A 17,398-nucleotide genomic window follows, 5' to 3' on the forward strand; every position below is an offset into this window, starting at 1 on the left:
CTTCTCTGGGCCTCAGCGACCTCATCTGGAAAATGGGGATGAAGACCGTGAGCCCCACGTGGGACAACCCGATTCCCCTGTGTCTACCCCAGCGCTTAGAACAGTGCTCTGCACATAGTATGCGCTTAACAAATGCCAACATTATTATTATACACTTAATGTATTGATCTATATTAATGTCCGTTCCTCGTCTCTAGACCGTAAGCCCTTTATGGGCAGGGAACCCTGTCTACCAACTCTTTTCTTTTTTTATGATATTTATTAAGTGCTTTACTATGTGCCAGGCACTGGTCTAAATGCTGGGGGTGGATACAAGCGGCAGCGTGGCTCAGTGGAAAGAGCCCGGGCTCGGGAGTCAGAGGTCATGGGTTCGAATCCCGGCCCGGCCGCTCGTCAGCTGGGCGACTGTGGGCGAGTCACTTCACTTCTCGGTGCCTCAGTTCCCTCATCTGTAAAAGGGGGATGAAGACTGTGAGCCTCACGTGGGACAACCTGATGACCCTCTATCTACCCCAGTGCTTAGAACTGTGCTTTGCACATAGTAAGCGCTTAACAAATACCAGCATTATCATTATTATTATTATTATTATTACAAGGCTGTCAGGCTGGACACGGTCCCTTGCCCAGGTCCCATATCACAGTCCCTTTTAGACTGTGAGCCTGTATATATCTATAATTCTATTTATCTTGATGGTACTGATGCATGGCTACTCGTTTTGTTTTAATAATAATAATGTTAGTATTTGTTAAGCGCTTACTATGTGCAGAGCACTGTTCTAAGCGCTGGGGGAGATACAGGGCAATCAGGTTGTCCCACGTGAGGCTCACAGTCTTCATCCCCATTGGACAGATGAGGGAACCGAGGCCCAGAGAAGTGGAGTGACTCGCCCACAGTCACGCGACTGCCAAGTGGCAGAGTCGGAATTCGAACCCATGACCTCTGGCTCCCGAGCCGGGCCTCTTTCCACTGAGCCACGCTGCTGTTTTGCTGTCTGGCTCCCCCGTTTAGACTGTGAGCCCGTCGTTGGGCAGGGATGGTCTCTTTCCGTTGCCCAATTGTACTCCCCAAGCGCTTAGTGCAGTGCCCTGCACACAGTGAGCGCCCGATAAATACGATTGAATGAACGAATGAATGTGGGGCTCACAATCTTAATCCCCATTTTACGGATGAGGTAAATGAAGCCCAGAGAATATTAATCATAATAATTATAATCATTATGGTACTTGTTAAGCTCTTACTATGAGCCAAGCACTGTTCTACGCACGAGGGGAGATATAAGTTAATCAGGTCGGATAAAGTCCCCGTCCCCCGTGGGGCTCCCGGTCTCCATCCCCGTTTTCCAGATGAGGGAACTGAGGCCCAGAGAAGTGGAGTGACCTGCCCGAGGTCACGCAGCAGCAGACTAGTGGCAGAACCAGAATTAGAACCCAGGTCCTTCTGGCACAGGCCCGGGCTCTACCCACTAAACCACTCTACTCGTGTATTCTCCTGAGCGTTTAGTCTAGTGCTCTGCCCAGTCTAGAGCAGCGTGGCTCAGTGGCGAGAGCTTGGGAGTCAGAGGATGTGGGTTCTAATCCCCGCTCTGCCGCTTGTCTGCTGTGTGACCTTGGGCAAGTCACTTCACTTCTCTGGGCCTCGGTTCCCTCATCTGGAAAACGGGGATTAAAAGTGTGAGCCTCACGTGGGACAACCTGATTATCTGTAACCCCTCCGGCACTTGAAGCAGTGCTTGGCACATAGCACTTAAATACCATATTAATAATAATTATTATTATTAATAAATACCACTGACTGGTTGAAAGATGGAAACCCAAACCCACCAGCTCCATTCTCCGGCTGTTGGGAAATAAACGTGCTGTCCACTGTTGTCCTTGGGTATTAGGGGATAAGAATGAGCTTGTCCCCTGAGAAGCAGCGTGGCCTAGTGCAAGGAGCCTGGACCGGGGAGTCAGAAGACCCGGGTTCTAATCCCGCCTCTCTCACGCCTCTGCTGAATGACCTTGGACAGGTCACTTCCTCGGTGCCGCCGTTCCCTCGCCGGTAAAATGGGGATGAGGAGTGTGAGCCCCATGCGGGACAGGGACTGCGTCCAACCTGATTGTCCATTCCAAGCGCTTAGTACGGTGCTCTGCACATAGTAAGCGCTCAATAAATACTAACGAAGGAATGATTATCTCGCATCTACCTCAGTGCTTAGTACAGGGCCCGGCACACAGTAAGCGCTTAAAGAATACCAGAGCTTAGAGAATGGCATGGGGAAAAAGAAATACACAGTTAAAACCACTGAGTCAATGCGGATCAATGGGACAGGGTGGGGTTGAGCGGCACTAAGTGGCTCAGTGGGAAGAGCCCGGGTTTGGGAGTCAGCGCTCACGGGTTCGAATCCCGCCTTTGCCGCTTGTCAGCTGTGTGACCTTGGGCGAGTCACTTCCTTTCGCCGTGACGCAGTTCCCTCATCTGTAAATGGGGATAAAGACTGTGAGCCCCACGGGGGACAACCTGATCACCTTGGATCTACGCCAACGCTTAGAACAGTGCTTGGCACATAGTAAGCACTTAACAAATACCAACATTATTATTATTATTACTGTTGAGCATAGTTGTGCAGCGGCGGGAAGGGAAATCTTGTAATAAAGGCAGTCATTGTTTTTCTCCCCCTGCTTTTCTTCCTTTTCATCAGCATCGTCACAGTGGTATTCGTTAAGCGCTTACTAAGTTCCACGCACTCTATCACGCGCATGGTCCGTCTCCCCCGATCAGACCGTAAGCCCGTCACACGGCAGGGACCGTCTCTATCTGTTGCCGACTGGTTCATTCCAAGCGCTTAGTACAGTGCTCGGCACATAGTAAGCGCTCGATAAATACTATTGAACGAATAATAATAATGTTGGTATTTGTTAAGCGCTTACTATGTTCAGAGCACTGTTGTAAGCGCTGGGGGAGATACAGGGTCACCAGGTCGTCTCGCGTGAGGCTCCCAGTCTTCATCCCCATTCTCCAGAAGAGGGAACTGAGGCCCAGAGAAGTGAAGCGACTCGCCCACAGTCACACGGCTGACGAGCGGCGGAGCCGGGATTAGAACCCACGACCTCTGACTCCCAAGCCCGGCCTCTTTTCACTGAACCGCGCTGCTTCTCTAATAGAGAGAGAAGACTCCATCGCTGGCCTCGAGCAGCTTAAAGACTTACGATAATAACTGGGGTATTTGTTAAGCACGTACTGTAAGCCTAACCCTGTGCTAAGCACCGGGGAAGATACGAGAGCATCCCCGTGGGCGAGGATTGTCACTCTTTATTGCTGTATTGTACTCTCCCGAGCGTTTAGCACAGCGCTCTGCACACAGTAAGCGCTCCGTCCATACGGTTGAATGAATGAATTGATTAGTGACTCGGCTCCACGTCACAATCTAAGGGAAAGGAGGGAACAGAGAAGCAGCGTGACTCAGTGGGAAAAGCCCGGGCTCGGAGTCAGAGGTCCTGGCTTCGAATCCTGCCTCCGCCACTCGTCAGCTGTGTGACCTTGGGCAAGTCACTTCACTTCTCTGGGCCTCAGGGACCTCATCTGTCAAATGGGGAGGAAGACCGCGAGCCCCACGGGGGACAATCCGATGGCCTTGTATCCCCCCCCCCCCCGCCAGCGCTTAGAACAGTGTTCGGCACATAGTAAGCGCTTAACGAATACCATTGTTATTATTATCATTATCATTTAGACTGTGAGTCTCATGTGGGACCCGGTTATCTTGCATCTTTCCCAGTGCTTAGTACAGTGCTTGACACATAGTAAGCACTTAACAAATTTCATTAAAACAACATCCCCATTTTACAGATGAGGAACCCGAGGCACCGAGGAAGCAGCATGGCAAAGCGGATAGAGCTCGGGCCTGGGAGTCCGAAGGACCTGGGTTCTAATCCCGGCTCCGCCACTTGTCTGCTGTGTGGCCTTGGGCAAGTCCCTTCACTTCTCTGGGCCTCAGTTTCCTCAACCGTACAAATGGGGATTCGACACCCGTTCTCCCTCCTACTTAGACTAGGAGTCCCAAGTTGAACAGGGATTGTGTCCGACCCGATCAATCGAATGTACCCCAGGGCTTAGCACAGCGCTTGACACATAGTCAGCGCTTAACAAATACCATGAGGGAACAAATGAATAATGTTGAATCTCTTTTTTTATACAGGGACACGGCACAGTCACTGAAAGAAAAGTTTGGGAAGAAACTCTACGAGGCATTACTAAAGTGGGTATTTTGAAAATTTTAGATTTTAAATTTAGAACTTCACAACTATACACTGTGACCCTTGAATGTTCCCTGTGAATGAAAATGTGGTTTTAGAAATTTGGGCTAAAGCATAAGGGCAAATTATTGAAATAGAACTAGCAGATGTGAGAAATATATTTACTATTTAGATCTTTTGTTTGCTGACAAGAGCCCGGGCCCGGGAGTCAGAGGATGTGGGTTCTAATCCCGGCTCCCCCACTTGCCTGCTGAGCTCAATAAATACGATTGAATAAATGAATGAGGAGGGGAAAAGAGGAATATGGTACAATACCTACTACAGTAATAATAAAAGTAAAACAACATCAGTATCTACTAAGCACCTACCGTGTACCGAGCACACGATATACAAGGCAATGAAAGAGAAGCGGCATGGCCTAGTGGGTAGAGCCCGGGCCTGGGAGTCAGACGGACCTGGGTTCTAATCCCGGCTCTGCCACTTATCTGCTGTGTGACCTTGAGCAGCTCATTTCACTTCTCTGGGCCTCAGTGACCTCATCTGTAAAATGGGGATGAAGACCGGGAGCCCCACGTGGGACTGTGTCCAACCTGATTAACATGCATCTACCTCAGTGCTTAGGATTGTTTCTGGCACACAGAAAGCGCTGAACAAATAATCTTTTAAAAAAAACCAAACTACGGATCAGTCGTATTTATTGAGCACTTACGGTGTGCAGAGCACCGTATTGAGTTCTTAGGCTTGGGAGTCAGGGTTCGAATTCCGGCTCCGCCGCTTGCCAGCTGTGTGACTGCGGGCAAGTGTCACTTCACTTCTCTGGGCCTCAGTGTCCTCATCTGTAAAATGGGGATGAAGACTGTTAGCCTCACGTGGGACAACCTGATGACCCTGTCTCTCCCCCAGCGCTTAGAACGGTGCTCTGCACAGAGTAGGCGCTTAACAAATACCAACATCATTATTAATTCCTACGGTGTTCCCGGTGACGATGTCCGGATCCGAAAGCTGGGCGGTGAAAAAACAGGATAGAAAGACCGTCGAGTCTTTTGAAATGTGGTGTCGGAGAAGGCTTTGGCGAATACCACAGACCGCCCGAAAAGAAGCAAAAAAAAATGGGTGTGGGAGGAAATGAAGCCCAGGTGGTCTTTGGAAGGTCAAATGACCCGACCGGGACGAGCAGATTTTGGACACGTCATCGGGAGGACGGATTCTCCGGGGAAGACACTGAGGCTAGGAAAAGTCCGGGGGAAACGTGGAAGGGGCAGACCGGCGGCTAGACGGACAGAGACCAGGACAACGATAGCGGAAGAACCGTTAGAAGGGTTACGGATCGTGGCAGAAGACGGGACGTTCCGGAGAAAATAGATCCACGGAGTCGCTATGAATCAGAAATGACTCGGCCCTTGCTAGCAGTAATAATTTTTTAAGCGCTTACTGTGTGCCACGCCCTGTCTTAAGCGCTGGAATAGATACGAACTAATCGGATTGGACACAGTCCATGTCGCACGTCATCATCCTCGCAATAATAATAGTTTTTGTTAAGCGCTTACTATGTGTCAGGTACTGTGTTAAGCGCTGGGGTAGATACAAACCAAGCAGGTTGGAGACTGTCCCGGTGATAAACGGGGCTCACGGACTTAATCCTCAGTTTGCAGATCGGGTAACTGAGGCCTAGAAAGGTGAAGTGACTTGCCCAAGGTCACAGAGTAGTGGATTAGAACCCAGGTCCTTCTGACTCCCAGACTCATGCTCTATCCATTAGACCACACTGCTACAAATTCTGGGCGTGGAAGAGAGAGGAACGCTCCTCACATACTCCTTCTAGGACTGAGAGCCCGTCATTGGTTAGGGATCGTCACTATCTGTTGTCGAATTGTCCATTCCAAGCGCTTAGTACAGTGCTCTGCACATAGTAAGCGCTCAATAAATACTATTGAATATATCTTTATATATCTTTATATATCTTTATCTTATATCTTGGATTTTACTTTTCCAAGCCTTTACTACAATGCCTCACCCCCCTCAGCGGTTGCCCAATAAATACCGTTTCAGCCGGGGGCTTTTATCGCCTGAGGCTCCTTCAAAGCAAGGCCTCATTCATTCATTCAATCGCATTCACTGAGCGCTTACCGTGTGCAGAGCACTGTACTAAGCACTTGGGAGAGGACAATTCGACAACAGATAGAGACAATCCCCGCCCAACCACGGGCTCACGGCCTAGAAGGGGGGAGGCAGACAGCGAAACGAGTAAACGGGCCTCGATAGCATCAATATCGATAAATGGAATTAGAGATCTATACACATCATTAATGAAATAAATAGAATTTATTAATATGTACCTAGAGACACAAGGGCTGTGGGGCGGGAGGGCAGAAGGAGAGAGTCGGGGCGACGGGGAGGGGAGGAGGAGCGGAGGGAAAGGGGGGCCGAGTGCGGGAAGGCCTCCCGGAGGAGGTGACCTCTCAGGAGGGCTCGGAAGGGGGGAAGAGGGGGAGTTTGGCGGAGGTGAGGAGGGAGGGCGTCCCGGGACGGCGGGAGGACGCGGGCCGGGGGTCGACGGCGGGACGGGCGAGGACGGGGGACGGCGAGGAGGCGGGCGGCCGAGGAGCGGAGCGGGCGGCCTGGGCCGTAGGAAGAGAGAAGGGAGGAGAGGTAGGAGGGGGCCGGGGGATGGACAGCCTCCTTTCTCTAAGCTCTAAAGAAATCCTCCTCTAGATCGTCAGCTCTTTATTGGCAAGGACTGTGTGGTGTTCTCCCAAGCTCTTAAAAAAAATAAAATTGTGGTATTTGTTAAGCACTTATTATGTGCAAAGCACTGTTTTAAACGCTGGGGGATACAAGGTGATCAGGTTGTCCCACGTGGGGCTCACAGTTTCAATCCCCATTTGACAGATGAGGTCACTGAGGCACAGAGAAGTGAAGTGACTTGCCCAAGTTCACACAGTACAGTACCATGCCCACAGTATGCGCTCAATGAGTACGACGGATCCATCGGTTGATTGATAAGCTGCCCCTTGCTCTGCAGAGGGGAAATTCCAGATTTGACGAAGATCCTGGATCGAGATGACGTGACCGTGATGAAAAGGGCCATCTTTTCGACTCAGGTAAGAAAACCAAGGGGTCCCAGGTCTCCACGATCCCGGACGTGAACCGGGGAGACATCGAGAGGAGGACGGATGGGTCTCTCAGTGACGGTAAAGAGGTCTGACGATAAAACCATCGACCCTCGCCGAGCTCCGTAAGAGGTGAAATCAGATCGGAACTCATTTCCGGAGTGCTATGGGATGACTATTTGGGACCAGAAAACTTTGGCCCAACTAACCTCCCGACAACAGACCTCCTTGGTTCTCCAAGACTGGAGAATTAATAATAATGATAATAATGATAATAGTAATAATCTAAGCATTTATTTTGTGCCAGGCACTGTACTAAGCAAGGAGGTGGATTCAAGCAAATATGGTTGGATGCCGTCCCTGTCCCATGCCGTCCTCACACGCTTAATCCCCATCTTACAGATGATAATAAAAATAATAATAATAATAATAATGATGGCATTTGTTAAGCACTTACTATGTGCAAAGCATTGTTCTAAGCGCTGGGGTAGATACAGGGTCATCAGTTTGTCCCACTTGAGCCTCACAGTCTTCATCCCCATTTTACAGATGAGGTCACTGAGGCACAGAGAAGTGAAGTGACTTGACCGAGGTCACACAGCTGACGAGTGGCAGAGCCTCATTTCGAACCCATGACCTCTGACTCCCAAGCCCGGGCTCTTTCCACCGAACCACGCTGCTTCTCTAGGTCCTGAGGCCCAGAGAAGTGAAGTGACTTGCCCAGGGTCACGCGGCAGACAAGTGGTGGAGCTGGGATTAGAACCCAGGTCCCTTCTGATGCCCGGGCCCAGGCTCCGTCCACCAGGCCGTGCTGCTTCTAGTTAATGTGGTATCGTGGCTGTGTCGATTCTATTTATCGTGATGACGCTGTCTTGTTTTTGTCCGTCCGTCTCCCCCGATTAGACTGTGATCCTGTCATTGGGCAGATATTGTCTCTCTCTGTTGCCGATTTGTATATTCCAAGCGCTTAGTACAGTGCTCTGCACGTAGTAAGTGCTCAATAAATACTATTGAATGAATGAATAACGTTGGGGAAGCAGCAAGATGTAGTGGCTAGAGCCCGGGCCCGGCAGCCAAAAGGTCGTGAGTTCCAATCCCGCTCTGCCACTCGTCTCCTGCGTGACCTTGGACGAGTCACTTCCCTTCTCTGGGCCTCAGTTCCCTCATCTGCAAAATGAGGATGGAGACTGTGAGCCCCCCCCCCCCCGTGGGACAGGGCCTGGGTCCCGCCTGATTTCAGAGAAGTGAACTGACTTGCCCAAGGTCACACAGCAGAGACGTGGCGGGGCCGGAATTAGAACCCACGTCCTCTGACTCCCAAGCCCGGCGTCTGGCCACTGAGCCAAGCTGCCACACCCTAATCGAACGTTTCACTTCTCTGTGCCTCAGTCCCCTCGTCTGTCAAACGGGGATGAAGACCGTGAGCCCCACGGGGGACAACCTGAAGACCTCGTATCTCCCCCAGCGCTTAGAACAGTGCTCGGCACATAATAAGCGCTTCGCAGATATCATTATTATAATCATCATTACAATCAGGTGCCTCATCTGTAAGATGGGGACGAAGACCGCGAGCCCCATGTTGGGAAAGAGACCGTGTCCAGCCCGATTATCTTCTATCTGCCCCAGAGTCTAGTACAGTGTCTGGCGCGTAGTAAGCGCTTAAAAGCTACCAGACGCGGAAAAGCCTGCATCTTCCCAGAGCTGACGGATGTGTCCTCTCCTCCAGAGACGGACCCTGCCTCCCGTGACGACGCACAACATGATGGAAGACGACACGGACCCCATCCTCCGGACTATCAGACGCATTGGGCTTTTCAACGGCCGGGAAGACCGGGTCAAAGTAAATAATAATAATAATAAATATTTAATCTTATTATGGCATTTTTTAAGCCCTTCCTATCGTAACTGTGGAGTTCCTTAAGCACTTATTATAATCATGGTACCTGTTAATAATAACGAATAATTATGATTATTTAGCAAGTGCTTATTATGTGCCAAGAACAATATTCGGGGCTGGGCTTTTCATTCATTCATTCGGTCGTATTTATTGAGCGCTTACTGTGTGCAGAGCACTGGACTAAGCGTTTGGGAACGTACAAGATAGTGCGAAAGAGAGACAACCCCTGCTCACAATGAATTTACAGTCTATGAGGGCGGGGGGAGACATCAGTACAGGTAAACAGGCATCAATAATATTAATAATGATGACGTTTGTTAAGCACTGACTATGTGCCGAGCACCGTTCTAAGCGCTGAGGGAGATGCGAGGTAATCAGGTCGTCCCACGTGGGGCTCGCAGTCTTCATCCCCATTTTCCAGATGGGGGAACTGAGACACAGGGCAGTGAAGTCCGATCAGACCGTGAGCCCGTCAAACGGCGGGGACCGTCTCTATCTGTTGCCGACTTGTTCATCCCAAGCGCTTAGTACGGTGCTCTGCACATAGTAAGCCCTCAATAAATACTATTGAATGAATGAAGCGACTTGCCCAAGGTCACGCAGCTGATCGGGGCCGGGGGCGGGATTAGAACCCATGACCTCTGACTCCCAAGCCCGGGCTCTTGCCACTGAGCCGCGCTGCTTCCATCGATAGAAACGAATAAAATGACAGAGATGGACATAAATGGTGTGGGGCGGGGAGACGAGAGCGAAGGGAGCCTGTCAGGGTGACGTGGGAGGGAGGGGGAGAAGAGGAAGAGGGTGACAATAATAATGATCATTATTATTTGTTAGGCACTTAGTAGGTTCCAGGCACCGTATTAAGCACTGATGGTATTTGTTAAGCGCTTACTATGTGCCAAGCACTGTTCTAAACGCCGGGCCTAGTCAGGGAAGGCCTCTTGGAGGAGGAGGGCCTTCGGTAAGGCTTTGAAGAAGGGGAGAGTATGTTCTAATTGGCTCCATCGCTTGTCAGCTGTGTGACTTTGGGCAAGTCACTTCACCTCTCTGGGCCTCAGTGACCTCATCTGGAAAAGGGGATGAAGACCGTGAGCCCCGTGTGGGACAGGGACGGTGTCCAGCCCAATGCTTAGGGAAGCAGCGTGGCTCAGGGGAAAGAGCCCGGGCTTGGGAGTCCAAGGTCACGGGTTTGACTCCCGGCTCTGCCACTTGTCAGCTGGGTGACCGGGGGCGAGTCACTTCACTTCTCTGGGCCTCAGTGACCTCATCTGTAAAGTGGGGATGAAGATTGTGAGCCTCACGTGGGACGACCTGATGACCCTGTATCTGCCCCAGCGCTTAGAACGGTGCTCTGCACCTAGTAAGCGCTTAACAAATACCATTATTATTATTATTATTCTTATTAATTATCTTCCATCTATCATAGTGCTTAGAACAGTGCCTGACACATAGTAAGCGCTTAACAAATGACACAGTTGTTATAATTGAGATGATTATGCCAGGTGCTGAGGTAGATCCAGATTAATCAAGTTGGACACGGTCCCTGTCCCACACGGGGCTCCCACTCTTAATCCCATTTTTGCAGATGTACTGAGGCCCAGAGAAGCGAAGTGACTCGCCCAAGGTCACACAACAGACACGTGGTGAGTCGGAATTAGAACCCAGGTCCTTCTGACTCCCAGGCCCGGGCTCTATCTGCTAAACCATTCCGCTTAGTGGACAGAGCAGCGTGGCTCACCGGAAAGAGGCCGGGCTTGGGAGCCAGAGGTCATGGGTTCTAAACCCGGCTCCGCCGCCTGTCAGCTGTGGGACCTTGGGCAAGTGACTTCACTTCTCTGGGCCTCAGTGACCTCATCTGTAACGTGGAGATGAAGACTGGGAGCCCTACGTGGGGCAACCTGAAAGACCTGTAACTCCCCCAGCGCTTAGAACAGTGCTTGGCACATAGTAAGCGCTTAACAAATGCCAACATCATTATTATTATTATTATTATTATAGAGCATGCCATGCTGCCAGGCTAAGTGCTTACTATGTTCCAGGCACCGTAATAAGTGCTGGGGGAGATGCAAGTGGGGCTGACAGTCTTCATCCCCATTTTCCAGATGAGGTCGCTGAGGCCCAGAGAAGTGAAGCGACTTGCCCGAGGTCACACAGCAGACGGGTGGCGGAGCCGGGATTAGAACCCACGTCCCCTGACTCCCAAGCTCTTGCCACTAGGCCGCGCGGTATCAGGAGGCCTCTGAACCCGTCCTGAAAAGTTTCCGCAAATTGGGTGGCTCTTCTGGTTGGATTGGAGAATTGGAGCTAGAGAGCCTTGCCTCACGCTCCCTGAAACTGGGATCGGCCCCCACCCGCCCCCCAACCTTCTGGTGAACAATGATAAGAAGAAGAAGAAGAAGAAGAAGAACAACAACAACAACAACAGTAATAATAATAATAATGGTATTTGTTAAGCACTTACTATGTGCCAGGCACTGTACTCAGCGCTGGGGTGGTTACAAGCCACTCAGGTTGGACACAGTCCCTGTTCCCCGTGGGGCTTACGGTCTCAACTCCCGTTTTACAGATAATAATAATAATAATAATAGTGTTGGTATTTGTTAAGCGCTTACTAATAATAATAATGTTGGTATTTGTTAAGCGCTTACTACGTGCCGAGCCCTGTTCTAAGCGCTGGGGGAGAGACAGGGTCATCGGGTTGTCCCGCGTGAGGCTCACGGTCTTCATCCCCATTTTCCAGACGAGGTCACTGAGGCACAGAGAAGTGAAATGACTTGCCCACAGTCACACAGCCGGCAAGCGGCGGAGCCGGGATTAGAACCCATGACCTTCTGCCTTCCAGGCCCATGTGTTGTCCTTTACACCATGCTGCTTCTCCTAATCAGTCCTGGGAGGCAGAAAGACCTGGCTTCTAATCCTGCCTCCGGCCCTTGTCTGCTGTGTGACCTTGGGCAAGTCACTTTACTTCCCTGTGCCTCAGTTCCCTCATCTCTAAAATGGGGATTAAGACTGTGAGCCCCACATGGGACAACCTGATGACCTTGTATTTACCCCAGCTTATAGAACAGTGCTTGGCACATAGTAGGCGCTTAAGAAATACCATCGTCATTATTATTATTATTATTCTCTGGGCCTCGGTTCCCTCATCTGTAAAATGGGGATGAAGACCGTGAGCCCCATGTGGGACAGGGACGGCGTCCAAACTGATTAGCTTGGATCTGCCGTAAGGTTTAGCGTCTGGCACACAGTAAGTGCCTGACAAATATGAAATAAGAAAATATTCCCGTTGCCCCTCAGTGGCAGGACGCAGGGTCCAAAATCCAGGGAGCAGCCTGGGAAAGTCATCAGAATTACAATATTGATCAAATAGGATCATAAGACTGGAATTTCTCAGGCGCTTACCAAGTTCTCGGTGCTGGGGTGGATTCAGGGTCTCAGAAGGGGGGCTCGCACTCTATCGTCTCTGCAGCGGCACAGAGAGGTTAGGAGACTTGCCTAAGGTCACACAGCAGGCCAGGAACGGAGACGAGACTGGAACCTGAGTCTTTTACCTTCCTCTCCTCTGCTCTTTCCGTGAGGCCACGCTGCCTCCGTATAACGACTGAACAATAATCACGGGGCATAATCCATCATATAATGTGCTACGATCGAGCCTGTATTCGTTCGGTGCTTAGTACCAGACCTCAGGACCAAACGCGTGGTCCTGGGTTCTAATCCTGGCTCCGTCACCTGCTGGCGTGTGACCTTGGGTAACTAACAGAGCTCTTTATCCTCCCCCCCAAACCCTGTCTTCCCTCCTCGTTCAATCATTCGTTCATTCAGTCGTATTTATTGAGCGCTTACTGTGTGCAGAACACTGTACTAGGTGCTTGGAAAGTACAATCCGGCAATAAAGAGAGACGATCGCTGCCCACACCGGGCTTACAGTCTAGGGGGGAGGGAGACAGACATCAAAACAAATAAACAGGCATCAATATAAACAAATATAAACAAAAAGAATTATCTCTCTCTCTCTCTCTCTCTCTCTCTATATATATATATATAGAGAGAGAGAGAGATGTGTATATATATATATATGTGCTGTGGGGTCGGGAGAGGGGGGAAGAACAAAAGGAGCAAGTCAAGGTGACGCAGAAGGGCGGGGGAGATGAGGAAAAAGGGGCTTAGTCTGCGACTTCCCCCTTGACTTTCCCATCGCCGTAGACAACACCGCCATCCTTCTAGTCTCACAAGCACACAGCTTTGGCATTATCCTTGACTCCTGTCTCTCATTCAACCCACATATTCAATCCATCACTAAATCCTGTCGGTTCCACCTTCACAGCACGGCTAAATTCTGCCTTTCCCTCTCCATCCAAACGGCTACGGTGTTAATCCAGTCACTCACCCTCTCCCTCCTGGCTGACGGCATCAGCCTCCTTTCTGACCTCCCCGCCTCCTGTCTCTCCCCACTCCAGTCCCTACTTCACTCTGCTGCCCGGATTATCTTCCTACGTAACGTTCAGGACACGTCACCCCGCTCCTCAAGAACCTCCAGGGGTTGCCCATCCACCTCCGTGTCAAACAGAAGCGCCTCACTTTTGGCTTTAGAGCCCCCCATTCCCCGGCCCCCTCTTCCCTCCGGCCCCTTCCGTCCTCCCCCCCGGCGGCCCGCACGCCCCGCTCCTCTCACGCCGACCTCCTCCCCGGGCCTCCTTCTCGCCCGTCCCGCCGCCGACCCCCGGCCCCCGGCCCGTCTCCGTCCCGGACTTCCCTCCCTCCTCCAATCCCACGGACGATTCCTCTCCCTCCCTTCAAAGCCTTACCGCAGGCCCACCTCCTCCAAGAAGCCTTCCCTCACTAAGCTTCCTCTTCTCCCACTCCCTTCTGCGTCGCCCAGATTTGCTCCCTTTTCTCTTCCCCTCTTCCAGCCCCACACCACTTATAATAATGTTGGTATCTGTTAAGCGCTTACTATGTGCAGAGCGCTGTTCTAAGCGCTGGGGGAGATACAGCGTAATCACGTCGTTCCCCCATGAGGCTCACCATCTTAATCCCCATTTGACAGATGAGGTCACTGAGGCGCAGAGAAGTTAAGTGACTTGCCCGCGGTCACACAGCTGACAGGTGGCAGAGCTGGGCAGGCCCAGAGAAGTTAAGTGACTGGCCCGAGGTCACGCAGCAGGCCGGGGGCAGAACTGGGACAAGAACTCCAGTGTCCTGACTGTGAGCCTCCCGCTCCTTCCCAGAAATGATGATTTGGGTCTTAGTTAATAGAAACAGAAAAGTTGTAGCTCACAGGGTTTCGCCTAGACTGAGCCCCCCTTTTCCTCTGCTCCTCCTCCCCGTCGCCCCAACTCCCTCCCGCTGCTCTAGCCCCCTCCCTGCCCCGCAGCACTTGTGTATCGATGTACAGATCTATAATTCTATTTATTTATATTGATGATGAGCCTATATCTATAATTCTATTCATTTATAATGATGCTACTGATGCCTGTTTACTTGTTTTGCTGTCTGTCTCCCCCCTTCTAGACTGTGAACCCGTTGTAGGCAGGGATTGTCTCAATTTCCTGCTGAATTGTCCATCCCAAGCGCTTAGCACAGTGCTCTGCACAGAGTAAGCGCTCAATAAGCACCACTGAATGAATAATGAAAATCTCCCCGATGTCAGAACGAGAGCCAGGCCAACGAACCCCACTGAGGAGGAAAGAAAGCAAAGTGTCACTCCAGGAGGAAAATTTATTAATTAATATTTCCTGTTTAACAACTTCTCTAAACTAGAACCTCAATATCTGAACCTCATTCGTGACGGTATCTATCCAACAAAGGTATTTAGTGAGCTCTCACTGTTTGCAGAGCACTGTACGAAGCGCTTGGGAAGTAATAGTAATAATAAAGTTGGTATTTGTTAAGCACTTACTCTGTGCAGAGCACCGTTGTAAGCGCTGGGGGAGAGACGGGGTCATCGGGTCGTCCCACGTGAGGCTCACGGTCTTCACCCCCATTTTCCAGATGAGGGAACTGAGGCCCAGAGAAGCGAAGTGACTTTCCCACAGTCCCACAGCTGACAAGCGGCAGAGCGGGGATTCGAACCCATGACCTCTGACTCCCAAGCCCGGGCTCTTTCCAGCGAGCCACGCTGCTCCCCCTGAGTAGCAAGTCATAGTCTACAGAGCAAGGGCCCGGGAGTCAGAAAGTCATGAGTTCTAATCCCGGCTCTGCCACTTGCCTGCCGTGTGACCTTGGGCAAGGAAGGCGTGGTTCAGTGGCAAGAGCCTGGGTTTGGGAATCAGAGGTCATGGGTTCGAATCTTGGCTCTGCCACATCAGCTGTGTGACTGTGGGCAAGTCATTTCACTTCTCTAGGCCTCAGTTCCCTCATCTGTAAAATGGGGATGAAGACTGTGAGCCTCACATGGGGCGACCTGATGACCCTGTATCTCCCCCAGCGCTTAGAACAGTGCTCGGCACACAGCAAGCGCTTAACAGATACCAACGTTATTATTACTATTATTCTCTGGGCCTCGGTTCCCTCGTCTGGAAAACGGGGATGGAGACTGTGAGCCCCTCGTGGGGCAGGGGCTGTGTCCAACCCCATTTCTCCTCTCCGTCCTAGCGCTTAGACCAGTGCCTGGCACAAAGTAAGCGCTTAACAAATACCCTAATTATTATTATTATTGTTACCCTCCCAGGTGATTCTCCACCCAGAGTTCCTCTCTTCCACCAGCCCTCTCCTGCCTATGGACTACGAGGAGTTTGTCAGAGGCTGCCACCTTGGCGTATTTCCGTCCTACTACGAGCCCTGGGGGTATACTCCAGGTCAGTAGAATGTTTGCTCCGTGTGCTCCGTTACCGATCGATATCCAAGATATTATTATTACTATCATTAATTTTCTTAAGCGCTTACTACAGAACAAGCTCTCTCCTGTGAATCGACGCCAGTGAAGCCTAGAGCTAGGCCACTGAGAGATCCTCTCGCTCCCGGTACCCAGAACGGAAAGGTCTAAGGGGAAGGGGGAAAGTTGATTTACCGCCGCTGGGCACGGAAGAGAGTCAGAGGCGGTCGACCAAGTGATCGAAATGTCGATCGAAGCTTTCACGGCGCGGAAGGAAGCGGTGGTCCACCGCTTTCTGCTTTTTACCAAGAAAACTCTACGGACGCATTCATTCAATAGTATTTAGGGAGCGCTTCCTGTGGGCAGAGCACTGGACTAAGCGCTTGGAATGGTCAGTTCGGCAACAGAGAGGGACCGTCCCCGCCCGGGGACGGGCTCGCGGTCTAACCCGGGGAGACGGACGGCAAAGCGATACGGAACGAAAAGAAAACCAGACAACATTAGCAAGATAAATGGAATCAAGGGGATGGACACCTCATTAACAAAATCAATCGGGTAATCCATAATATATAGACGTACCAGAACGACTACGGATATAGAAGATGAGGCCCTCAGGGCAGAAGGCGTTCGACGAGCTACCGGGGAGGAGCAGACGACGTCTTGGAATGTCGTGGGTGCTCACGACGTGGCCGCAATAAAGCCTTCGGGCCGTCCGGTCGCTGAAACCCGTCAGAAGGCAGGGACCGTCTCTATCTGTTGCCGATCTGTCCATTCCAAGCGCTGAGTACAGTGCCCTGCACATAGTAAGCGCTCAATAAATACTATTGAATGAATGAACGAATGAAAGGAGTATAGGACAAACTAACTTTCTTCTCCCCTTCAAAGCCCTACTGAGAGGTCACCTCCTCCGGGAGGCCTTCCCACCCTGATCCCCCCTTTCCTCTGCTCCTTCTCCCCTCCCCATCGCCCCGACTCCCTCCCTCTGCTCTACTCTCCCCTCCCCGCCCAACAGCACTGGCGTCTATTTGTACGTATTTATTATTCTATCTATTTTATTAATGATGTGTCTATAATTCTATTCATCTATTTTGATGCTACGGATGCCTGTCTACTTGTTCTGTTGTCTGTCCCCCCCGGCTTCTAGACGGTGAGCCCGTTGTTGGGTAGGGATTGCCTCTATCGGTGGCCGAACTGAACCTTCCAAGCGCTTGGTACAGTGCTCTGCACACAGTAAGCGCTCAGTAAATACGATGGAATGAATGAATGAATGAACGAACGAGGAAAACTGGAAGCAGTCAAGAATGAAATGGACCGACTGAAGATCGAATGAGCTCATCATAGAGA

At 51.0% G+C, this 17,398-nt stretch overlaps 1 protein-coding gene across 1 annotated transcript in view; it reads left to right on the top strand.

The window, feature by feature from the left end:
* The window catches only part of GYS2 (glycogen synthase 2), a 59,722-nt gene that overhangs the window by 27,793 nt on the left and 14,531 nt on the right, over nt 1-17,398 (top strand). The window contains exons 9-12 of the mRNA XM_029058783.2: nt 4,176-4,235; nt 7,256-7,334; nt 9,070-9,183; nt 15,911-16,037. Coding sequence (XP_028914616.1) covers nt 4,176-4,235; nt 7,256-7,334; nt 9,070-9,183; nt 15,911-16,037 — 380 coding nt within the window. The remainder of the gene's footprint in view (nt 1-4,175; nt 4,236-7,255; nt 7,335-9,069; nt 9,184-15,910; nt 16,038-17,398) is intronic.

Source organism: Ornithorhynchus anatinus, chromosome 2, assembly GCF_004115215.2.
Source record: "Ornithorhynchus anatinus isolate Pmale09 chromosome 2, mOrnAna1.pri.v4, whole genome shotgun sequence".
NCBI lineage: Eukaryota > Metazoa > Chordata > Mammalia > Monotremata > Ornithorhynchidae > Ornithorhynchus > Ornithorhynchus anatinus.